The 25,721-nt window shown below is 31.7% G+C and overlaps 9 protein-coding genes across 9 annotated transcripts; 7 read left to right on the forward strand and 2 right to left on the reverse strand. All coding sequences in view use genetic code 12, as the record gives it.

The window, feature by feature from the left end:
- Window positions 1-6,105: 6,105 nt before the first annotated feature.
- Window positions 6,106-8,668, forward strand: DFJ63DRAFT_317121 (MFS transporter). The gene has a single exon (XM_064906777.1). It carries the CDS (start codon window positions 6,582-6,584, stop codon window positions 8,400-8,402), a length of 1,821 nt encoding a protein of 606 aa, XP_064765240.1. The 5' UTR covers window positions 6,106-6,581; the 3' UTR covers window positions 8,403-8,668.
- DFJ63DRAFT_317122 (uncharacterized protein) lies at window positions 8,669-10,399 on the forward strand. The gene has a single exon (XM_064906778.1). The coding sequence runs from the start codon at window positions 9,029-9,031 to the stop codon at window positions 10,319-10,321; it is 1,293 nt and encodes a 430-aa protein (XP_064765241.1). The 5' UTR covers window positions 8,669-9,028; the 3' UTR covers window positions 10,322-10,399.
- A 1,814-nt stretch (window positions 10,400-12,213) lies between these two features.
- Window positions 12,214-13,998, forward strand: PEL1 (CDP-diacylglycerol--glycerol-3-phosphate 3-phosphatidyltransferase; the record flags this gene model as incomplete). Its single annotated transcript, XM_064904720.1, has 2 exons — window positions 12,214-13,758; window positions 13,882-13,998. The coding sequence occupies 2 exons, from the start codon at window positions 12,214-12,216 to the stop codon at window positions 13,996-13,998; spliced, it is 1,662 nt and encodes a 553-aa protein (XP_064765242.1).
- A 70-nt stretch (window positions 13,999-14,068) lies between these two features.
- On the reverse strand, window positions 14,069-15,145 carry DFJ63DRAFT_38982 (uncharacterized protein). Its single transcript, XM_064908845.1, has one exon. The coding sequence runs from the start codon at window positions 14,983-14,985 to the stop codon at window positions 14,140-14,142; it is 846 nt and encodes a 281-aa protein (XP_064765243.1). The 5' UTR covers window positions 14,986-15,145; the 3' UTR covers window positions 14,069-14,139.
- Window positions 15,146-15,305: 160 nt separating this feature from the next.
- On the forward strand, window positions 15,306-16,463 carry DFJ63DRAFT_311048 (uncharacterized protein; the record flags this gene model as incomplete). The annotated part of the gene is made up of 1 exon (XM_064905692.1): window positions 15,306-16,463. One exon carries the CDS (start codon window positions 15,306-15,308, stop codon window positions 16,461-16,463), a length of 1,158 nt encoding a protein of 385 aa, XP_064765244.1.
- A 200-nt stretch (window positions 16,464-16,663) lies between these two features.
- On the forward strand, window positions 16,664-18,890 carry GBP2 (single-stranded telomeric DNA-binding/mRNA-binding protein). The gene is made up of 3 exons (XM_064908854.1): window positions 16,664-16,896; window positions 17,337-17,499; window positions 17,551-18,890. Exons 1-3 carry the CDS (start codon window positions 16,864-16,866, stop codon window positions 18,714-18,716), a joined length of 1,362 nt encoding a protein of 453 aa, XP_064765245.1. The 5' UTR covers window positions 16,664-16,863; the 3' UTR covers window positions 18,717-18,890.
- Window positions 18,891-19,063: 173 nt separating this feature from the next.
- Window positions 19,064-19,516, forward strand: DFJ63DRAFT_311050 (uncharacterized protein; the record flags this gene model as incomplete). The annotated part of the gene is made up of 1 exon (XM_064905693.1): window positions 19,064-19,516. The coding sequence occupies one exon, from the start codon at window positions 19,064-19,066 to the stop codon at window positions 19,514-19,516; it is 453 nt and encodes a 150-aa protein (XP_064765246.1).
- Window positions 19,517-20,161: 645 nt separating this feature from the next.
- DFJ63DRAFT_274275 (uncharacterized protein) lies at window positions 20,162-22,963 on the forward strand (the record flags this gene model as incomplete). Its single annotated transcript, XM_064904587.1, has 1 exon — window positions 20,162-22,963. A coding segment is annotated over one exon (2,802 nt), but the record flags the coding sequence as incomplete, so codon positions are not given.
- Window positions 22,964-24,141: 1,178 nt separating this feature from the next.
- On the reverse strand, window positions 24,142-25,536 carry LEU2 (3-isopropylmalate dehydrogenase). Its single transcript, XM_064908844.1, has one exon. It carries the CDS (start codon window positions 25,332-25,334, stop codon window positions 24,213-24,215), a length of 1,122 nt encoding a protein of 373 aa, XP_064765248.1. The 5' UTR covers window positions 25,335-25,536; the 3' UTR covers window positions 24,142-24,212.
- Between the last annotated feature and the right edge of the window lie 185 nt (window positions 25,537-25,721).

The raw sequence follows: 25,721 nt of genomic DNA on the forward strand, positions 1-25,721 counted from the left end.
ACTTGGTCCTAACCTTAGAAATAGATCTAGATATAAACTTTAACAGAGTGGTTAAATGGAGTTTTTCATATATTACCCAAAATTTAAAAATCACGTGTCTAATTTTTTTTATCTTGTCATATTATTTTTTTTGTGTATATTCGGTATATGCAGTACCGTATTATAGACACTAATATTTTACGAAGGCTTTAGTATAACCAACACGACCTCAAAAAAATAGGTAACTCGGGATTGAAGTTACTAGGCACAACATTACTACCAGGAACTTCACATATGGTTTCAATTAAGTAAATTCAAATGGTCCAGCATAATGCACAGCATTGTTAATTTGCGTCGAGTTTATGTAAGAAGTAACCCCTTCTTAAAGAAGGCCTGATCCGCAGTTGAGGACCCCAGCCCCCCTTCAGTTTCAGTTGAGAGCAAATTGACTTGCATTCAAAGTAACAATTTCACCGTTACGACATCATTATTTAAAGGTTATGTTGTAATATAATATCATGTACTTTATAATAGAAGTAAATCATAAGTTTTATTCACAGCTAGGGCATGCACTTGACATAATTCACATTATGTTACATTACGGGAACTGAAACGGGGAAACCCTTAACATTCTATTTTATATTGGTTGCCTCGTAGTTTACTGTAATTGAAAACGCTTTACTTTGCGTCATTGGGCTTGTTCTCGCACCAGTAACTGGGTAATCATGTCATTTACACTAAATATACTTCAAAGTTACCTTATTATACCAATTTGTGTTCATTATAACAGCAACTAACTAATGTCATTAAATTAGCTCTTCGAACTAAGACAAACCTTCAATGTAAATTAGCAATCAACTTAAATTATATGCGAGTCAACGCGTATTTTGCCAATTGGGGGTTCTTAATACGAATGCAAATCTAATTTTACAAATATTTTTTTTGTTTCAGGAAATATTTTTTACCCTCCCTATTCTAGAAGAAATAAAAATATAAGCCTGAACAATGGAAAGTTCTATAACGATCATCAACAAAATTTATTTATAGGTTATCGGTCCAAAACTTGGAGCCTCGCTCGTTTTCTAAGTAAGAATATCATCAATTTGCCCGCCGTGGCCAATGAAAATAAAGTATAAAGTTTGTGAGAGGCTATTTGTGTTTTTATGATTGATGAAACTATTTAACTTTTTGTGTGAAGTCATGAACAATCAGAAAAGGCTTTCACCAAATCAACCGAAACATAACATATTACAATAAATAGGGAAAGCTTTTTTAATGACTAGGAAATACTTGAAATGAATATATACGTATTTCATGAAATGAGAGAAGGGGGTAAAGGGGGTAATTAACCGGTTATAGGTGGTTAAACTGGATATATATGTAGGTCTAACGAACCGAGGTTCCGTAGTTGCCTAAAAGATTTATTTTTAAAGCACCTAATTTCTCTATATTATAATTATTGATTTGTTTATACGTTCGAAGTCGTATTCTACATGGCTCGTTTTGAGGCAAATATTTGCAGTGTTTATTTCAAATCAAGTAAATTTTTCTTTGATGATTTCTTGTTATGTCATTGATTTATGTAACCATTCAGCGTATTGAGATTCTTTATATCGAAACTAATTTGATTTTTTTATAAAAATTTCAAGAAAATGGAATTCATTGTTATAATTCAGTTATTAAAAAATAATAGCCAAAAATAAATTACGTACATATTGCTTGTCAAAACTATTTTTATTACTGCAATGTAAGTAGTCATTAACTTTAGACTTAAGTAAAGTCTAAGCTGAATACTTTAAAGTTGGACTTACAATTGGCATGGCATTAGATCATCGATATAAAATTATAACCATTATAGTTATATTCATGTCTTAAGATAGATTTCTGCCTCATAAATAAAGTCAATGTAACATAAAATAAAGATCATCAACAGGTCCCAAAAAAAACTAATTCCCCTTTTACTGTATATCTAAACTTTTTCCTTTCAGTTTGGAATAGAAAAGCTTACTACCTCAAAGAATGTTTTATTTCTGGACTACAGATAAATATTTATCCATCCCATCGAAAAATAGTAGTCTTTCGTGCATAATTTTCTGATTTATACCTATTACATAATTAAACTTTAAGCTTTACAATTTTAATTTCAGTTCCATTGTGCTTTTTACAACTTTATGAATTTATTTTTTATTTTTTATTTTTTGTTTTTTGTTTATTTTTTGTTTCGGCATATTTTCATAATTTCTTAAGCGATGTTCGCTTGCAGTCAGAAGCTTGCAAATATGCCTGAACAGGGTTTTAGAATAGGATTCTGATATTTTCAAGTTTACATATGTTTGTTTTTTCTTAAAAACAGTAACTATTAGCTTGGTTTGAATTTGATTTTGAATTGAATATGTTGTTTACTTTTAACGCGTCTCATTTAATATATATTACTGGTAATTAATACTCCTAAATTAATGCTTATTCGTGATAGGTTACGGATCTTCGAAGGCTAACAAGCTAATTCATGAAAATTTGCTAAATATAGTTTAAGATTAAACGAACTATGGTTATGTGTTTATTAATTGTTTTTTATTCTACATATTACTTTATTTATAAATATATATGAATATATTTACTTATAGTTTACTTATTTACATTGAGTTTAGATTTGCGCTAATTCTTAAATTTTTACCTTATCCAGGTTATACAATACAATATTCATGATTTCGGCGTTCTACATAAAAATAAGGAAAGGATGAACTAAAACAAGGTAAAAGAGATAATGCAACATGTACATATTGATATATAGTAATCTATCTATTGTCATAATTTACCTTTTTAGTCTTAACACGAAGGCGAGGTTATTGTTGCGAAAGGTTTAAGTTTTGTGGTCTGGCATTTGATTTCTCTAAACTTCTACTTTAATGTTTTGATGTATTCGTTTTGGTTCTAATGTCTACTGTTTTAAGAATATGATAACATAATTCTTAACACATTTGATTAACTCTGACTGTAGATTAAGTTTAATCTTTTTAGTAAATTGATTTAAAAAGACTGAACTGCAACTGATAAAGCGATGGTGGTCTCATTTCTGAACTCAATTGTAGATATTGCAGAATTCACTTTAAAGTCAAACCTGTGACTATCTACTTGCTTGCCTACTTGCTTTTCTTATTTTTTTTTTGGTTTTCATTGTTGGTTAATATAAAATGACCCCCAACGAACTCCGTCTGATAAGGTTATTGTTGAAACCTTGTTGATTAACCACTAACCCTTCCGAAAGTTACTCATTGATTGTACATGTTGCAGGTTTGTTTCTTTGGGCCCCTGTTTTGTTTAAAGGCAGTCCTTATTTTGATTGTTAAAAACTATGCATTTTTTCGCAAAAATTAAAAAACCACCGTAAACAAATAAAACAAACAAAATAAGTTTTGAATTTAAAATTTTGAGTTGATGATTATAGTGAGTTATTGTTGATATTCAAATAAAGGGAAACTTTAAGAGTTTAGGATAACCTAAACAAAACATGCGATTTACAAATTCTCATCCATTATTTTCTAATTATATGTACTAATTCCTTACATGTAATTCAAATAATAATTTTGGATTCAATTTCTTGGTTTATGCGTTATGATTTCATTAAAAAAAGATGGTTATAACGTTAAGAAATAATGGTTTGTAAGTTGGAGGAGGCCAAAAGAAAATTAATGAGGATAAAGGGTGTGATTTTTACTTTTTGAGGTGGAGAGTTCGTATGCTTGCTATTCGATGCATCTGAATATATTTCAAACTTGCATTCAATATAAAGATAACTAACTTTTTCTATGCATATGATAATAACCAGTTGTTATTTATAGAAGGGCCTTATATGTTTTTTTTCTGGGCAAATATATAAATAATAACATTTTAAACCAAACATTTAGTTCAACATTTACATATACGTTCACATTAACATTTACATGATATAATTTTAAAATTAAATTCATGGTTAGATAAAAACTTGTTTGCAAACCATTTGAGGTTTCCCTTTATTTTTATAATTGAATCCCGCTTTTATTCGCCTATTTTGTGTAATAAAAAGGCGGAATTTTTATTTTATTTTTTATTTTTTTGGCATCTATACCGAAGTTTTTATACAACGTTGTAACAACGTTGTATCCCTGTATATAAAATGGATGGTTAAAGCAAAAAAACAATTCCGCTTCTTCTGTATATCTTTTTCATAAATAACAACAACAATTTGGAAGAAATAAATTCTCAATACTTTTGAAGAAGCCGTAGAAGGATTGATTGACCATTGGGATCGCCTAGAAAATGTAATAATGATTATCCTAAAACGTGCTATCAATACAAAATCTTAGCATTAGAGAAAATCTAAACAACTTTCAATAACAAATGATTTCAATACAACAACTTTAAGAACAGTATCTCAGCCGTATGGCGTGGGATGACACTTGTAGTGAAACTTATTACTTTAAAACACGTCTTCGACTGTTTGCAAAGGAAGGTTTAACAAAATCGTATCATATACTACATACATCGTGGACTAATCTTGGCTAATGATGATATTAACTAAAATTTAGTTTAACCATTGCTTTACTGGTACAAAAATAAACTACTATAGAAAATGAACAGGTTTAACCGATGATGAACACGGAAAAAAATAAACCAGAATAAAATCGAATTAGGAAAAAATTCAATCCAATTTTAAACTGTATGTATGATGAACAATGCATAAGCAAAAGAAGTCGAGAAAGTTAGGATGGAATTGGTATGTAAGGGTGTGGAAGGCAGAATTTAATAGTCTAGAATATTTTATTTAAGTTGATAATTACCACTGTTAATTTGGTTGAACTTGGTAGTCCCCTCATCTTTATTTCTCATTACTAAAAATTCGGATATAAATGATAAAAAAGAGGGTCAAACTCCATAAATTAACACAAAAATTGATGACCGCCAATCATTAAAACCGAAATTTTACCAAAAGACTTTTAAACAATAAAAGCTGGAGAGATCATTCTAGATGGTATTGGAAATGAGTATTATTCCAGTTTATCTGATGAATATTATTTGCGCCCAAAATTGAATGCAATTGTGATTGTCCCTACCAGTAACATAACTAATATCTCATCTCTCATTATTAATTATTTATTTAGTATCATATTTTAAAGTTAGTGTATGTAATTAACCATTTCGCACGACGTCGGCCAAAATTTAAAGTCGGCACACAATTATTTTATAACTATAAAAATCGGACAATAATAGAAAAATTGAAATCCAAGGGAACCCCTAGTCAAATTTCCGATCCGTATGATAAGGAATTAATTAACGGTGGCTGTGGTATTAAAGACCAATCTATGCTAGCTTAGAAGACGGTTACTCTTTATGTTGTGCTCTAGTTGGTATTGATCGGTTCATAAATGATTGAGATGGCTTTGGTCAAGCCGTGATTCATCATTTTCTTTTATTTTTTTTTTTTTGGTTTGTCTCGGACTGTGTTGACACAATCCGTCTATTTTTATAGACGAACAAGATAAGATCGTATTATAAGTATGTACGAATTATAAGGTGGGAAAAGCTTATCAATGAGTAGAAGAGGTTCTAGTATAACAATGAGATGAGATCCTAAGATTCTCAAGATGAAAAGTAAAAGTTAATAGTAACTAACCTGGTTATAGCAATCATAAACGATGATATAATTAAACTATAACCTTAACAGAAACTTTCAATCTACTTCATATAAAAAAATAACCATTACCCTGGTTTAGATATCACATATATAAAGTTATAATCCGAGTTGTCCCTCGTATCACCGTCTTAGTAATTTGAATAACATAGCCAATTATTAATAAGCATTAAGCTATTGTATTCTAATTCTCGTGATCATCAATTGGTGGGCTAACGGCTTAAATCATATTTTTAATGCCGAAGTTATATAGGAGGTAAGAAATTACTAAACAGCTTAATGGAAATAACCCTATTACAGAATAACTAACTCGGAGTATACATTGGATATGGCCTACACTGTGTCCAACCCTCCTTGATCCACTATGAGTAATAAACCCCCCAACTAAACCTACCCATCCATATCCACCATGGATACCATTTCAATAATCCCGATTCACAAAGTGGCTGTCGTTTCCACTCTTTTTTCTTTTCTTTTTTTTTGTGGTTTGTTATGAAATTTTAAAATTTTTTTTTTTTTTTATTTTTTATTCTTTTTTTCTCTTTTAATTAGGGCCATTTCCCTTTGTTATAAATATAAAACCATTTCTGCCTTTTTCATAATTTTATAGGATATATAATAGTTATTATAAACTTCAATTATTATTTATTCAAACTTATCCGACGCTTACCTTTCTCCATCGTATCGGTATAACTTCAACTGCCACATTATCATCCACTTCCCTTGAATATAGTCAATTGCCTATAATCTTTCCCTGGCACCGTGATTTTATTATTTTTCATTCCGGATATATAAAATTAATTAACTGTTTTTCATCCCATTAATAACCCCTAGTTTGTTTATAAAGACAAACGAATACACTTCCTATTATACATCACTTATAGATCATCACACTTTCATATCATCCAAAATCATATATACCCCATAATTCATCATGTCTCATGAACAAGAAAATAGCACAGTCGCAGCCGTTGCGGATAATGTAGCCGACGTTCATGATGAACAACAAGAACAACATTTTGATCATACTAATTCATCCCAAAAAGATGATGATTCATCAGATGAACTTACTACCACTAATCCAGATACTTTTGTTGGTAATAGTAGTACTCATAGAACTGGTACTGATGATGAAGATTTAGAAAAAAATGATATCGAACAATATGATCCAATACCAGAAGGTGGTGATGAATTATCAAGATATGAATCAAATGCTCAATTATCAAGAAGTTTATCAAGAAAATTAACTGGTGCTGATAAATTAATAGAAGAAGCTAATAATACGGATGAACCATTACCTAAAATGGGTGGTGATCGTCCTTATCCTCCTGCTTTACCTGATAGATCTCCTTATGCTGTCCAATTTGATGGTCCTTTGGATCCTCTTCATCCTCATAATTATCCTCTTTGGAAAAAAATCTTATTTACTGCTTCAGTTGGTTTAGCTGCTTTATCTGTATCAATGGGTTCCGCATTTTTCGCTGAAGGTCAAGAACAATTAATGGAAATTTATCATATTGGTTCAACCACTGCTACTTTAGGTACTTCTTTATTCGTATTTGGATTTGCTTCAGGTCCTGTTATTTGGGGTCCATTATCTGAATTATTCGGTAGAAAAGTAGTTATGGTTCCTTCAACTTTTGGTTATGTTTGTTTTTCATTTGCAGTTGCTACTGCCAAAGATATTCAAACTATTATGATTTGTCGTTTCTTTGCTGGTTTTATTGGTGCCGCTGCTATTGTGGTTGCTCCTGCTGTTATGGCTGATTTATATTCCGCAAAAGCTAGAGGTACTGCTGTGGCTGTATTTGCTATGGTATTATTTGGTGGTCCAATGTTAGCTCCTATCTTAGGTGGTTTCACTGTAAAGAATTCTTCATTGGGTTGGAGATGGACTTCATATTTTTGTGGATTAATTGGGGTATTATCATTTTTAATGAATACTTTTATTTTAGAAGAAACTCATCATTCTATTATCTTGGTTCAAAAAGCTGAAAATTTAAGAAGAAGAACTGGAAATTGGGGTATTTTTGCTCCTCATGAAGAAGTTAGTCTTTCATTTAAAGAAATTGTTGAAAAAAATATTTCAAGACCTTTAGTTATGTTAATAACTGAACCTATCTTGTTATTAATTACCATTTATAATGCTTTTATCTATGGTATGCTTTATCTTTTCTTAACTGCTATTCCATTAATTTTCATTGGTAATTATCATTTCAGTCAAGGTGTAGGTGAATTACCTTATTTATCAATGTTAATTGGTATTTCATTTGGTGGTTTTACCATTATCTATTTTGAAAAGAGATATAATTTAGCTATGGATAATAATGGTGGTAAACCAGTTCCAGAAGAAAGATTACCTCCTATGATGGTTGGTTCATTTTTCTTTGCTGCCGGTATTTTCTGGTTAGGTTGGGCTGGTGATTATGCTGATAAAGTACATTGGATTGTTCCAACTCTTGGAGCTGGTTTCATTGGTTATGGATTAATTTTAATCTTTTTACCATGTCTTAATTATATCATTGATTGTTATTTATTCTTTGCTGCCTCTGCTTTAGCTGGTAATACCTTTTTAAGATCTGCTTTTGGTGCTGTTTTCCCATTATTTGCCAGACAAATGTTTGATGCTATGACAATTAAGTGGGCAAGTACTTTATTAGGTTGTGTGGCTATTGCTATGATTCCTGTTCCATTCTTATTTTATAAATATGGTCGTGGATTAAGAGACAAATCAAAGTTTGCTTTCGTTTTATAGATCATCCTTAAAAACAATCATACATCATGATCATTCATTCATTCATTCATTTTATAGAAAATAAGCATCATCAATTCATTTTTAAATGCATACACAAATAATTTATAATTAATTCCTTTCTTCGTGTCTCAAACCATTAATATTATTCATTCTTTCATACCATATACGATTTTATCTGATAGCAGAAGAAACAATAAACTAGTCTAATAAATATAATCTCTTTATTTAATTATAATAAAAATCATAACATAATAAAATCTTAAGTAAGTTGTAGATTGAAAGTTCTATATGATAAGGTGATTCATAATAACTGATGGACAGTAAATATAAAAGCGAGAACAGAGCAGACAAAAATAGGGATTTTACCTTATTTATATAGAAACGGCCTAGTAAAAGTTCTAAACGGCATATACCAAAGTCTAATTTAATGGCTCAATGTAATTTAGAAAAACTTTTACTCAAATTAGGGTGCGAAATTGGTTGCTTATGGAAATTTAAAAAAAAATTACGCATTACAAGCCGATCGCTTGAAAAATAAAGAATAAAAAATTTCAATTCTGAAATCACCTAACTCACCAAACAACTGTTGTCTACATATTTCCTCGGCATACCATTCCAATTTCATAATGATAAGGTGGGTTGAACGTGGTATTAGTGGTGGTGTTCTTCCTATACCGACATATTTTCTAACTAGACCATCGGTACGATACTTTAGTTCATCTCATATACCTTTCAAACAAGTTGCTGGCCCCACAACCAGTGCTGGACCTAATACATTCCTCGGTAGAGATTCGAATAATTTATCAGTTGGGTTGGTTGGATTGGCCAATGTTGGTAAATCTACAATATTCCAAATCTTAACCCAACAGACTCAAATTGGAAATCCCGCCAATTATCCATTCGCTACCATTGATGCCATAAAATCGATCATTAATATTAAACTGCCAATATTAGATCATTATCAAACTATTTTCCAATCTGAAAAGAAGATCGAATCGAATTTGATGATTTGGGATATTGCTGGTTTGACCAGAAATGCATCTAGTGGGGAAGGGTTAGGAAATCAATTTTTAAATGATATTCGAAATGTAGATGGAATTATGCATGTGTTACGAGGATTCCAAGATGAAGAGATTATTCATATTGAAAATAATGAAGTTGATCCAATTCGAGATTTAACCATTGTGAATGATGAATTAATCTTGAAAGATTTAGAAGTGATTGAGAATAATCTTGATCGATTAAACAAATTAAAGAAAAAGCCTGTCCATGGTCATAATGTTAATAAAATTGAATTAGAAAATGAATTTAAAGTTTTTGAAAAATTACAAGATTTATTATATGATGGATTAAAGATAAATCAAGTTGAATGGGATAATCCTGATGAAATTACCATTATTAATAAATATCATTTCTTAACGGCAAAACCTACTTTATATTTATTAAATGTTAATGAACATGATTATAAAACTCAAACCAATCAATATTTATCAGATATTCAACATTGGCTTACCAAGAATAGTCCTCATGATAAATTATTAATGATTAGTGCTAATTATGAATCATCATTATTAGAACAAGAAGAATTAACTAATTCAACCATTGTGAATGAAATCATTACTAGTATGAAATCAGCATTAAATTTGATTTCATTTTATACATGTGGTCCAAAAGAATGTCATCAATGGAATCTTCGTAGAGGTAATACGGTTCAAGAAGCAGCAGGATTAATTCATACTGATTTACAAAAGACATTTATATCATCTATTGTTTATAAATGGGTTGATTTAAAAAATTTAGATTTATTCAATGAAAGTTTAATCAAAAGTCAAGGTAAGCAATATAAACAAGGTAAGAAATATTTAGTTGAAGATGGTGATGTTGTAATTATAAAAGCTGGTAGTGGTAAAGCGAGATAGAGTAGGTAATATGATAGAGTTCTAGAAAAACTGTATATAAATGAAAATTACTGTAAATAGTTTAAAATAAAAGTTTGGTAATTGTAATTGAAAAGTTTTGAATTTTGATCAAATTTGGAGTTAAAATTTTATAAAATGTAGTTGAATTGAATGACAACTATTCTTATTAACATGGCTTTAAAGTAAAACTAACCATGCAAGGAGGCTTTCTACAGATGAGATTTTGTATAGTTTGTATACTAAAAGAGTTAAGTTACCTTCTCCACATTTCAAAACTTGAAGAAATTGGTAAAAAAGCTTAATTTAAAGGGATCATAATTTGAAAGTTAATTCATACTATAAAAATATCCTAATTAGGAAAGAAAGCAGTTTTCTGGATGTTTGTATACAGGACCATACTATTTTTTATATAGTAAACGACGGATGGTAGCATTTAATTTCCGAATAACTCCTAAATAAAGAAACGTGAATGGGAGTAGTAGGTTAAGTTAGAATAATGAATGTAGAACAGATAAATAAAAGTGGAATGGGATGGGGAATGTAGCTGATAAGAGATTAGGGGTACCTCAGCTCAAAATGGGTGCAACGAAAGATAAGAGAGCGACGGAGTGGAACAAAGTGCGGAAAGAAAGCGGATATCTTTGAATGAAAGAGATGTGCACCATTATGTATGCTAGTTAGTGTTGGTTCGAGTTAGGATAATAATAAATAAGGATGAGTAATAGATATCACACGATCGTAGGGTTACTATATAAGGGATAGACCCCGAATTAGATAAAATAGTTAAGACAAGAAATTACTGATTGTGTTCGTTTAGAGAACGGTTAAAAAAGAAATTTTTTAACTTGACATACTGATTGAGGGGAGTAAGGGGAAGAAGTAAGTACGAAATTGAACATGAATGGAATGAAATGAAATATCAATGACGGTGGTATGTTGGAAGCGTGGAAGTTAAGGTTGTAGTTTTAGTAAGTTCTAGAAGTAGAAGTAAACGTTGGTAAATAAATATTTCATATGAAGAATTACATAGTAAAAACATATATAAGTTGACCACGATTTCGAATAAATTAGCCAAAGCCATGAACCAATTAAAGTTCCAGACGTGGTATTATTAAAGTTGTATTATTACTATTTTTAGGAGTAAGTGTACTCCCCTACAGAGATTACTTCTACAACCACTACAACCACACCTTTAAACTGAGAGAAATAGGTACAGACATAGACAGAGATAGACAGAGATAGACACCAAAATCAAAATTCACACCCAAAAAAAAAAAAGAAATCATCAAAAAAAAAATTAAAAAAAAAAAAACAGGCAGAACGAAATTTGATTGACAACCTAGAACTAATTAACTGATTTGATATTTGAGTGTGTGTGATTTGTGTTATTTGTGTCTGAGTTCCTTCAAGTGTCAAAATAACAGCCATTTCCTTTACTAGTTCTAAAACGTATCACTAGTGTTTCCTCCTCCAAGAGTTATCTATCACTTACTTTATCGTATAGCTTTTTCCAATACTGTTTTGGTTTGAGTGTCTCGCTTTGAGTATTTATCTGAAATCATCATTTGGAATATCTACAACTTGTATCTTCATTGGTCTACTCCATCTTCTCATTGAGTAAATAGGATTCTAAAGTCAAGTTCCAATTCAAACTTATTCATTCTTTACCTTTCATTTTACCCTTTTTAACCCATAAATTACCTTCCTTCATATCTAGACTATTTCATCTACACACAACGTCGTCGTCATCGTCTTCATCATCCCAACTCGATTTACCTCTTTCTCATCCCCCTTCCTTCCCTTTCATGATATCAAAGCATCTCTCCAATATTTTATCAACAAGGACTCATTTTAATACTATCACATCATACTCACCTTATAAAAATATCACTATGATTTCATCAGTTTATAATTACTTATTTTCAAGATCACCAGCCAACCCCAATTCCGATCCAAATCAAACTTCCATAAATCAAACTAGATCTTTGTCAACTAATAATAAACCCTTAAATTATTCATCATTTCATCCAAATTTGAAACCGGTCTTTCAACAATTAGATTCCATAAGTCCAAGATTCATCATAAACCCTGAGAATATAACCATCTTAAATGATCCTAAAGTATTCTATAAAACTTTAATCACCAAGATCTCAACCGCAAAGTCAAGAGTATTCTTGACCAGTCTTTATATGGGTAAAACTCAATATGAATTAATTGAAGTCTTGGATAAGGCTTTATCTGATAACGAAGATTTAAAAATTGATATTTTAACCGATGCTTTAAGAGGTACTAGAGAATCTCCAGAAGCGGCTTCTTCAGCAACCCTTTTATTACCCTTGGTTGAAAAATTCGGTCAACATAGAATTAATATCAGATTCTATCATACTCCTCATTTATCAGGTTTAATAAAATCAATCACGCCAAGAAGAATTAATGAAGGTTGGGGTTTACAACATATGAAATTATATGGATTTGATAATGAAATCATGTTAAGTGGGGCCAATTTATCCAATGATTATTTCAATGATAGACAAGATCGTTATTATATCTTCAAAGATCAACCTTTAACTGATTATTATTATAATATTCAAGCAATCATTAATTCTTTAAGTTATCAATTATTACCATCATCAAAATTACCAAGTGGGTTTAAATTATCTTGGCCTACTTCAAATAAATCTTGTGAACCTCATTTAAATTTACATCGTTTTATTCAAGATTCAAGTTATTTATTAGATCCGATTTTAAAACAACATAATACCAAACCTAATGAAGAAGAACCTACTGATTTTGATACGGTCGTATACCCTATAAGTCAATTCACTCCTTTATTCCCTGATCAAAATGATAGATCAACTGAAAAACCTGCTATCTTAAGATTATTAGCATATCTTGATTCAAGTTCAAATATTAAATGGTGGTTTACCGCTGGTTATTTTAATATGTTACCTCAATATCAAGATAAATTATTAAATTCAAAACATTCATCCGGAACAGTGATAACTGCTTCACCTAAAGCTAATTCATTTTATAAATCTTCAGGTGTATCATATTATTTACCTCAAGCTTATCTTTTATTTGCCAAACGATTTTTAGAACAAATTCAAAAATTAAATAAGCAAGATTTTATAAAAGTATTTGAATGGGAAAATGGGGTGGTGAATACTCCAAATGGTTGGTCATATCATGCTAAGGGGATTTGGATAACTACTCCTGATGATGATGAACCTTCTATGACTATAATTGGTTCATCAAATTATACCAAGAGAGCTTATTCATTAGATTTAGAAAGTAATGCCGTAATCATAACTAAGAACCCTGAATTAAAAAAACAAATGAAACATGAGATTGATAATTTGTTAATTCATGCTAAGCCTTTACGTTTAGCTGATTTCAATCCAAAACCAATTAATAATGATCAACCTATTCCTGAGAAAGTTGAACAAATCAGTGCTAATATGGGTGAAATAATAGATACAGTAGCTGCCATTGGAGATAATTCTGATCATCCTCTGAAAAGACAATCTCCATCTCCTCAATTAGAAGATACAGAAGGCAAGGCGCAAGCGGAAGCTGAAGAAAGAGAGACTACTCCTACTGTGTATCAAATTGATGAAGATAAAAAAATCAGTTACGGTGTTCATTTATTAGTAAGATTATTAGGAGGTAAAATGTAATCATTTATGTTATACCAATCAATGCAAAACAAATTTCTGAAAAAAATACCCAAATGAATTTATCATAAAAAAGTTTAGAGTTCGCTATTAATAATACATATTTTACATACATATATAGACAATAAAAGAAAAATATCAAATTCAAACTTGCACATGATGATCTTCAACCATCATCTGCTCTATCTCGTCTTCTTCTTCTACACCTTCTATAGACGATACTCCTCTATAATAATATAATTCTAAAGTTGGTCTTTTTCCTTTATAACATTTGAATTGCTGTAATGAGAAAATAATCAAAAGTATGGATCTCATGACAAGGTAGCACCACCCATGATAATTTATAGGAAGTTGATACCATGGTACATTAAAATGGAGATTAATCATCAGCCAACCCGTGAGATTCAATATAAGAGATATTATTTCAAAGCTTAACCATTGAGGATGTAATCCAACACAACAATCATCAAACCAATTCATCACTAGTTGAGGACACAACTCCACAATCGCTATTAACCAACTAACTAGCCATAAATAGTTTATTAAATCAAGATAATTAAACGTTAATTCAGCAAACCAATAGTATTTTGACACTATGAGGAATCCACCTAATAAAAACGATAAGAATAACATATTAAACCCGCTTACATTCTGATTTACATTCTTTGTTCGAGCATATATGATAAACAATTGAGATAATATCAACCCATTAGTAAGGAGTAAGCCACAGTCGATAATAATGATTATAGGTGATATGACGGCCAAGGAATGGACAGGGTACCGTGCTTTATATTGCATTATGATGGTGGAATTGTAAGTGTAGTTCAAACTAACTATCAATGCCAAAAGTTTGTTTATGGTATTTAATACATAATAATCGTAAGATATCCCATAGATTGATTTTTTAGCCTTATTGTACTTAATTTGATACAATTGGTTCGATAGCTGCACTATTTGAGATGCAAAAACTAAATAATCACCACTATTCATATTATTATCTTGTCAATGCTGTCAATTGCTTCTTTGTATACCAATAAAGCTATTGTACTTAGGTAATTAGCCTTATCGGAATAGAAGGAACAAACGGTTTTGTGAGGTTTGTGTCAAGATCCCTTTTGCAATTTTAGTTTTCGTCATAGATCTGTCATTTTTCTAGAAATACTTTTTCGACATAAATTTGCGACAAATCATCATGTGACTATAATTTTCCAAAATTGTTTAACCGTCAACAAAAACAAAAATATCAGAAACTTAATCAAGCACAACAAGAGGGTCTTAACATATATAACAGTGTTATTAGAACAATTAACATGGTACTATCACTGGAAATAGAAGGTAATTGGGATATAGTGATAACATCCTTACAAGATATCTGTAACTCAAATGAATCATTAAGTTTTGATAATATTTATAACAAGTATCTTGAAGATTTCACCAATCGATTAAAGGATGCAAAAGAGAATGGTAATGATAATGATGACAATGACGATGATAATGATATAAAACGTGCTAAACGGACAAAAATTGACAAAGAAGAGGAAGAAGAATTAAACAAATTAAAGGAAGAGATAATAGATCATAAATCAAATATAGGTACTGCAAAACGATTAATTGATACATCCCAAGAAAAATTACAAACATTAATAGAATATTTACAAAAAGAACAAGAGAAGAAAGCTGCTGCTTCGAAGGAAGCTTTAGCTGTACTCAATGATGTCAAAGGTAGTGTGTCACCTGAAGAAGATGCCGAGAATGATACTGGAGCTGATAATATGGAGATTGATGAAGAGGAAGAAGAAGAAGAAGTTGAAGAGGAAGAAGAAGAAGTTGAAAGTAAAGAAACTTCAGAACCACCCGTACCAGTTAGAGAAGGTGTATCTACTAGAAAGGGTACGGCGGCCAAAAAGAGAGGTGCTACTCCATCTTCAGCTGCTTCAAGTACAACCATTGCAACTAAATCTTCAAAAGCATCTGCTGCTACTAATGATTCAAAGATTACTAAGGATTCTAAAAAGGGTAACGTTAAAAAAGTGGGTAGACTGTTCTACACATCTAAATTCAATCCTCTGGAACCTATACTTGTGGGATCCGAAGTGGCTTATAAATTAAAGAATCGTCATTTTGAAGAATGGATTCAATGTGAGGTTATGAAGGTAATTGGTGATGGTATTAAATTTGAGATTCGAGATCCTGAACCTGATGAAAATAACAATCCTGGTCAAACTTTCAAAGCCAATTACAAAGAAGTTTTATTAATACCCCCTATTGCTGAAGTTAAAGAGTTATCAAATTATCCTTATGGTACTAAAGTATTAGCCAGATATCCTGAAACTACTACATTTTATCCTGCCATTGTAGTTGGATCAAGAAAAGATGGTAATGTAAGATTAAAATTCGATGGTGAAGAAGAAGTAAATAAAGAGACTGAAGTTGAGAGAAGATTGGTAGTACCATTTCCTGAGAAGTAAATTTAATTAATCTCTGTATTTTAGTGTATAAATTATAAAGAAGGTAAATATATATACTGCTTACCATTTGGTGGCGGTCGTGTGAATAAGCTCAAATATCATGACAACGAAAATTATCTCACAATTTTTCACTCTTTTTCTTCCAAATTCGAACAACGATAACCCTGAGAATGATTTCTATAACCTAGTTAAAGTATATAATTTCATTCGATTATAATCTTGTATTCAGTGGTAAGATCCAAGTTTGTATCCATTTATAAGTAATTGATTGATTTTGTTTTTCAGCCTGTATTATTATTACCAATTTTTGTTATTCAATTCAACATTCATTTCCCATATTTACAAAAACAGACATATATCATAAACCATACATTCAAATATAATTATATAAACTAGAAAAATGGAAGAAATGGACATTGATGATTACTCAAGAGTATGTTGATATTTTTTTTTTATTCATGTTGGAAAGGAGGGACAACTCATAAAGTATAGAAATAAAAGATGAGGTTAGAGTTAATATGAGTATAAACAGAAACAATACAACGCAATGAATTGCTCATCCTTCATGGGTTGCTACTTCAATTGAATGTAAGCTTGGTGGTGGTACTGGTTGTTGGTGGTAGTTACGTGGTGGTGATTGATGATGATGGTGGTGGTGGTCTACTTTCTTCTCATCTGTTCCCGTTAATCATGCTGCTTCCAACTTTACGTTACCCCTCTTCCATGAAATTCATTCATTTGAGGATGGTAAGTATTTGTTTGTATTTTATATTTAAGCTTGCTTTGTTATTCTATTTCTACCAATGAGTGGAGCTACTTCTTTTCTTTTCTATTTAAGATGTTCTTAAGTTCAAATGCTAATCATATTTCTAGGATCGTTCTCGTTCACCAGTAAGAGACAGATCACGTTCTCGTGAAAGAAAAGACACAAATTCAACATCCAATAGTAGAGACTACAGAGGTAGTAGTGGTCGTGACTATCATGGAGGTAATAGCAGAGATTATGGGACCAATAGAAGTTACGACGATAGAAGAGGTGGATATCGTGGTGGAAGAGGTGGAAGAGATGGTGGTTATGGTGGAAGAGGAGGTAGAGATGGTGGTTACGGTGGAAGAGGAGGTAGGGATGGAGGTTATGGTAGTAGAGATGGTGGCTATGGTAGAAGAGATTATGGATCATCCTCATCAAGACCTTCTGATGGAGACTATCGTTCAAAATCTGAAAGAAATTATGACAATTCCATTTTTATAAGTAATGTTCCATTCGATAGTACTGAAAGAGATATCGAAGCCATTTTCAAAGATCAATTCACAGTTAAAAGAGCCGATATTGTAACCAACAGAGGTAGATCAAGAGGTATGGCTACAGTTGAATTTTCTACCAAAGAAGATGTTCATAAAGCTATTGAAAAATTCGATAAATTTGATTACAATGGTAGGCCCTTATATATAAGACAAGATTACCCACCACCAGAAAAGAAAGAATATCCACCAAGAAGAGATGAATATAGAAGTGGAGGAAGAACAGACGATTACAGAGGAGGAAGAGATGATTATAGAAGTGGAGGTAGAAGAGATGATTTTGGAGGTAGAGATGACTTTAGAGCTCCTAGAGAAAGAAGAGAACCTCCTCCACCTGGTACTGAAGTTTTCATTGGTAATTTACCATTTTCAATTAACTGGCAAGCATTAAAGGATTTAATGAGACAAGCTGGTGAAGTTGTGAGAGCCGATGTTAAATTAGATTGGTCAGGAAAATCAAAAGGATTTGGTACTGTTGTATTCAGTAGTGTTGCTGAAGCTGATAAAGCCATTGAAATGTTTCAAGGTTATGAAATCGAAGGTAGACAACTTAATACACGTCCAGGTAAGATTGCTGGTGCACCAGAACTAGGAGCTGAATCTAATGGAGGACGTGATACTTATACTGGAAGAGAAAGACACGAAGCTCCTGCTCCAGTACATACAAATTCAGAATTCACTACTGGTGTTGAAGGTGATGGAGAAAAATCTGATACTATTTATGTTGCCAATTTACCATTTGTAACCAGTAATGAAGATTTATATGAATTATTTGAAACTGTTGGTAGAACTACCAAAGCTGAAATCCAATATAACGATCAAGGTAAAGCTTCAGGAAACGCTGTGGTTCAATTTGAATTGGCGGATGTTGCTGAAAGTGCCATCCAATCCTTAAATAACTATAATTATGGTGACAGAAATCTTAGGATTACTTATGCTAAGAAGCCATAAACATACATAATGTTTTTCAAAAATTTTTATATAGTTTAAAATAAAAAGTAAAAAAAAAGTATGTCAATTAAAACTATTTCTCATAACACAAGCAAATTTCGATTAATAATATAAATTTCCAATTTCATTTAACGTTTATTAAGTGTAAGATTACATGTAATTTATTCTAGTTTGGCTGTGAAAAGGGTCAAGCAGTGATAGACTCTTTTTTGTGTGTAGTGCACCATCACGTTTCTGTAATTTTAATTTTTGTTTACTGAGCCACCCTTAAATCTATATTTAAACTTGCCATTGCCACTTGCAATACTTCATCAATTACATTCATAGGTTTAGCAAGAATCATCACGATGTCAAGTGAATTAGAAGGTGTCGAATCAGGTGAACCAAGCTATTTCTATGGTTTCAATACTGCTGAAATAAAGTCTCATCATGTTTTAATATTTGCATTAATCGTAGCGGCTGGTTTGTTGTTTCATTTTAGACATAAGATTGCTGAAGCACACGATAGATATCGAACTCGACAAAGGGCCAGAAATGGGTTCTATGATAGATTGAATCCATTTGAACAAGAAATAGCTGATGGATTGAGCAGTAGTAATTTTGATCTAGAAGCTAATGTGAACAGTGGAGATCAAAGAAAAGGATTACTGACTGAAGCAAAGGCAGAAATCAAAACTATTATGGATAATCAGGGAATATCATTTGATGAAGCTAGACTCCAATATACAAGAAGTCAATTGAATGAAAATAACATCGATAGTAATGGTATGCCCAAAGATCCAAAATTAGTTACTTTTTAGGTGTTTATGTATGCAAAGTAGTTTTATGAATTAATGAATATGGTATTTGTCAGATATAGAGAAGGACCATATAGTATCACTCAATGATTACTATGTAGTAGATAGGATAATGGTCAGTTCTCTTCAAATGAGTGTAATCAACTGGATAGTTTAGTGTGTTGAAAGAATACACATCACCGAAGTTTGGTTCACAAGTTTAGCTACTGCAGTGTAGGAAGACTGTACGTCAATAACTGGTTACTAGACGTTGCTATAGTATTGTACAGAATATTTTATAGCTGGTTGTTGTCTGTTGAATGTTTTGTTTGAATTACATCTTAAAATGTATATAATGTACCAAATTATTTCAATTTAGCACGTAATAACTTTTTAAACTTTTGCAATCAATCTCTTACAGATGGGCATTCATATGATAATCCAAATTACTTCTTTCTATCAGCCGTAAGAGTACATCTTTATTGTTAAATAAGCTTCTATTATGCCTCTTGCCTAATTAGGAAATGATTGCAGCGGCACGTGACTTTTGTTTATGTTTACATTTTGGGGAATTGGTTGAAAAATAATTGTTAGACTATATCAATTTTAATATAACCAATTGCTATCTACGATCTTTTCCACTTTAATACTAGATAACGAAGAGCTCCAATGGGAATATACCAAAGGTATGCTTCTAGAGAGCATGATGAAGCATTTTTCAATAGTTCAAAACGTGACCAATCGATCAATAATTCAACCAATGTTTCACAGTCAATTCCTAAATCTACAGACCTTACTTCAATAGATATACCTCCCTTATCTGGTCAATATGATGCTGAACATAAAGATAACTCCCATATAACCACTATAAACGACTATGTGAGAATGTTCCCTCTGGCTGCTTTCTATGTTGGCCATGATAAGGAATTATTTGAAGATGTAATAGTCATGGTTTACAACCATTTGAAGACTAATAAAATAAGTACCAAAGCATTAACAAAATTCGGTTTAACTTCCTATGACAATATGAAATTAGATCCCAACTCAAGATTCTGGCCTAGTTGTGAAAATTTATCTGAACAATCACAACAATCACCAGTGAAAAGAGCTTTAGCCATAACCAATTTAAAGAATTATAACAGACTTTCTAACCATAGTGGATCCATAGAATTAAATAGATCGTGGGATGAGACTAATGCAGGCTCTTTAGCTGAATCCATGATCTTGTTAGAGAACAAGACTCCAGAAGAAGTTGGTCTCAAGCTTACACAAATTGGTTTATTACAGCTGCATCAATTGGATTCTGTCTTATTAGATATTGTCTACGATAACTCTGATCAAAGAGCCATAAATAACAATAACAGACTCGTGTTCCTAATTGGTGAACAGTTGGAACAATTGTTTGATCCATTACTTGAATATTCACCAGAAGCAATGCAAATTGAATATATTGTTCCTACTACTGCAAACTATGCTCCAACTAAAGTTAATAGTCATTTAATAGATTCTGTTGTCACCGAGTTAATCACAGTTCAGGCTAACTTCACTATGGGATTAGTTAATTTATTACAAAACTTCATAATCCCTCTAAGGATTAGTGTCTTGTCATCGACTGCTAATACAGGTATAGCCAAGCTTAATCAAGTTTTCCCACCCACAATTGACGAAATAACAAGAATCAATTGTATTTTGCATGATGCTTTGAGCAAAGCTCATAGCTACGGTTATATGGAAGTCATGAAAGTTATGAATATGATATTGCCATATTTTTATAAACCATTCATTAGACATGAAGCAAATTTAAGAAATTTCTCATCCAAGATTGATAGATTCAATAAAAAGAATCGTTCCAATGTGTTTGAGAATGATTCCATTAATCAAGGTGGTTATAGTTACAGAGGGGTAGAGTCTATAGTTTCTGGTTCATTAATGGAATTACCTAGATTCAAGTTAATTTTAAAAAGATTACAAGAAACAATACGATCTGAAAAAGTCATACTTGGGGTAAATAGTGAAAGTGACGAAGAAGCTAAACTCTTCCAAACATATTTCAGTAGATCTATTGAAGTCATTGATGCCTTTGGAGGTGAAGAAAATCAATTATCCATTGATCCAAGACAAAGAATATTTACACCAACTGGTAAAATACTAACAGAATTAGCCAGTAAATGGCCCAGCGAGTTACAGTATGGTTGGTTATCTAGAAAAGTTGTTGGTATCTTTAAATTGAAAAATGTTAAATCAGAAGGTATACATGATATCGAAATTTTGATTATCTTTTCCGATCATTTATTATTCATAACTATCGTTGATAATTCTTACTATTTAAGGGATGGCTCTAGTAAGAACCTTTCGATACCAGACATCTTAATGCATTCATTAATTAATGAAAAACCTCTTCCAAATCTTTCTTTGTTCCCAGATATGCAAGTTACAAATTGGTGTGATATAAATGATGTTTTGGTCACTTCATATAAAGCAGTTGGCTCTGATGGAACAGAGTCTGACTTGCTTCGTTTCCTCAGTAAACATCAGAATGGTTTTAATAGTACAAATCAAGAAGAGAGAAAGTTTTCCAAGAATTTTGAAGTCATAAATACCAAGAGAAGTGAATTGCACAATAGTACTTCCATACTTAAATTGATTAATAAAGCTAGAGTATTATTGAAAAGTCAGCCATTCCATTTGTTTAGAAGTGATACTCCTAATTTGAGTCTATACTCTACTGCTCATGATGTCTCAGTTTATGAAGCTGAAACATGCAAATCTCCAATTGCGTTATTTTTGAATATGAAAATCAAAGATACTGAGGTCTATTTCACAGATCATCCTTATTTAGATTTGATAATTCATGCTAATCTCGTGACTGATGGCTTGGTTAGAATCAAAGCGGTCGATAAATTTGGAATATTCAAATCTAGACTGACTTGTGAGATTCAAGATTTTCAGAAAGTTATTAAAGAGTTTGTCGGTAATTTCTACGCTTGTGTTTTCAAATCATCAAATTCTATATCTAATCATGCTATTGAAGCTACTGGACAAGATATCAAATATGTATTAGATACATTTATGAATTCTGACATTGAAAAATTGAAAGAAGAATTAAGAGAAAAGCAAGATCGAGTAAAGCCAATACCTTTAATAGAGAGAAAGACTCATAAGAAAACTCTCAGTGAAGCTCTTTCAATTCCAGAAAGTTATTTAACCAAGAAAGTAACAAACGTTACAACTAACGTTCAACCCGAAGAGAAGAAGTTAACAATAGAGAAGAAAGAAATGAAAGAGGAACCATTATCTAAAACTCAAAAGGCCAAAAGAAGAAGATCTTTTGTTCAGACGATATTCCAAGCATTTAAACGAAAAAATACTGGTAAAGTATCCCCTGATGTTAGTCAAGTCAAAGAAAATGGTTATATCCCCCAAGGTGAAAAGAAGGAATACAAAAAGATTTATAAACCAAATCCAGAATTACAGAAAGCCAGTTCAGTCAAAGTCACAAAGGTTGCAAAAGAAGTACCTTCTCAGGTAAAAGAACCATTGAAGCTTGAGCCAGTGGTCATCAATAAGGCTTATGTTGCTCCAGAAGCTCCAAAGAAAATTGTAACCCAGGAACCAGCAAGTACTAAATTATTACAATCAGCAGTTGTATTGACGAAAGAAGTACCAGCTAAAGAGAAAGCTTTTGGGAGTCATTCCAATTCTATTAAATCAACTTCAAGTAATCAATTTCACAGGCTTTCACAGATTCCAGTTGGAAATTTTAAAGAAGAAGACTTCTATGCGGATGGAGAAACCAATTGGGTACCTATTTCATTTAGTCGTGAAGACTCTGGAGTTGATCCAATTAAACCACCAACTTCCATTGATGATGTCATTCACATGAATGCTATTCAAAACATAAAGGAACCTTCTCCTCCTCCAACCCCAGAAGATAAAAGCTTTGAAGCTTATATCACCGTCCAAGATATTCCAGAAGTTAAATCTGATCCAGTGCCACAACCCACAGCTGTCATTAAGCAACAGGAGTTTGTGGCTCCTGTTGAAAAGTTTTTTAAACCACAATTGAGAGATATATCTCAGCAATCATTGACGCCATCTGAATATGCAACTGCATTAAGCAAACAAATAGATGCTAAATTCTCTAGTTCTGGAAGAGTGCCTAGCTTTGTTTATAAACCATCAACTTTATCGAACAGTATTCAAAATATTCCTAAACATAACTTTAGTCAAATAACTTTAACTAGTTCAGAAGATGAATTCTTTTCACCGGACGAATTTAATAATTCTATGAATTCAATCATTGAACATCACAATAACAATAATAGCAACACCAATTCCAATAATAACAATGCCGCTGGTTTTCAAAACAAAATAACTTCAATTCAAACCATGACATCTTCATCTAGTGAAGGTACCATTATCATCCATGATTTTCAACCTCAACCACCAAGATCTGGATTTGGAGAAGTGTCTAGAGATATCTCAATACCTAGTTTTATAACGAGAGACGATTCAGTAGCCTACTTGTCAGAATATTTAAACCAAACCTTGGATTTTGGAGACTTCTCTTTACAGTAATATGGTTATAGTAGTAGCATATATAGGTCTAGTCGCATGCCTAAATAAGATCATTAATTTATTCATTTTCATTTTTGTAAGTTTAACACAAACCAAGCATATATATATAAAAGTCGAATTAAATAAAAAACTATAAACATTATTAAGCAGAAGATTTTAAAATTTTGATCAAAGCTTCTACAATAGCTTCACCAACTTCTTTAGTAGAGCTTGTACCTCTTAAATCGGCAGTTCTAATTCCTGAATCTAAAACTTGACGAACAGCTTCTTCTAAAGCAGCAGCTTCTTTAAGTGAATCTAATGATAATCTTAACATCATAGCCACAGATAAGATGGTAGCGACTGGATTTACTTTATTTTCAGGTAAATCTGGAGCAGAACCGTGACATGGTTCATATAAACCAAAAGCTTTGTTGGTATCTGGTAACGAAGATAAGGAAGCTGAAGGTAAAAGACCCAAAGAACCAGGAATGACGGAAGCTTCATCGGATATAATATCACCAAACATATTTGAAGTTATAACAATACCATTTAATTTACTTGGAGATTGAACTAAGATCATAGCAGCTGAGTCAATTAATTGATGTTGAACTTTTAAAGTTGGGAATTCTTCAGTAATAACTTTATCGACAGTTCTTCTCCATAATCTTGATGAAGCTAAAACATTTGCTTTATCCAATGACCAGATTGGTAAAGGTGGATTATGTTGTAAAGCCATAAATGCAGCCATTCTAGTGATTCTAGATACTTCAGCCACGGTATATTGTTCAGTATCCCAAGCAGTTTCATTATCTTCTGATTCATCTTGTTCTTGTCTTTCACCAAAATATATACCACCAACTAATTCACGAACAACAGTGAAATTAGTACCTTTCACAACTTCAGATTTTAATGGAGATAATTCTAATAAAGCATCAGAAGCAAAATTACATGGTCTTAAATTAGCATATAAGTTTAATTCTTTTCTGATTTTTAATAAACCTTGTTCAGGTCTAACAGCACCAGTACCCCATTTTGGACCACCGACAGCTCCTAATAAAACAGCATCAGATTGCTTGGCGGCAGCTAAGGAATCGTCAGGTAATGGAACTCCAGTGGCATCAATGGCAGCACCTCCAATTAAATGATGCTTGAATTCGAATTTTATGTTTTGATGTGGGGTATGTTCTTCAATGGCTTTTAAAACCTTGATGGCTTCATTACAGATTTCGGTACCAACATGGTCACCTGGAAGAATTGTAATAGTCTTAGTAGTTACAGACATGATGAGATATATATTATAAGTCTAACGAATTGAAAAGGAAAGGAAAAGGATGAAGAAGTTGATAGAGTCATAATTTACTGATTCGAAATTTTTCAGTCCTCAAAAGGTTTGGTGACGTTTTTTTGCTCAGTCCCAGAAAAATCCGGTAACGGCATAGCGATGATAAACACAAAATTAGACTGAACCCTATTCATTATTCACTTACTTGCCAAGATTAATTGAATTATACGATTAATTTTTGGATAAAAATGTATTTTAAAACTACTTACAGAAGAAAATAAAAAGGCTAAAACTATAACAATAATAGAGAGAGATTACCCATAATAATAATGATAATGATAATAAAAAAAACATAAGTGTCGCTAAAAAAACAAACCTCATACTCTA

Source organism: Scheffersomyces coipomensis (assembly GCF_036884675.1).
Source record: "Scheffersomyces coipomensis strain NRRL Y-17651 chromosome Unknown DFJ63scaffold_1, whole genome shotgun sequence".
NCBI lineage: Eukaryota > Fungi > Ascomycota > Pichiomycetes > Serinales > Debaryomycetaceae > Scheffersomyces > Scheffersomyces coipomensis.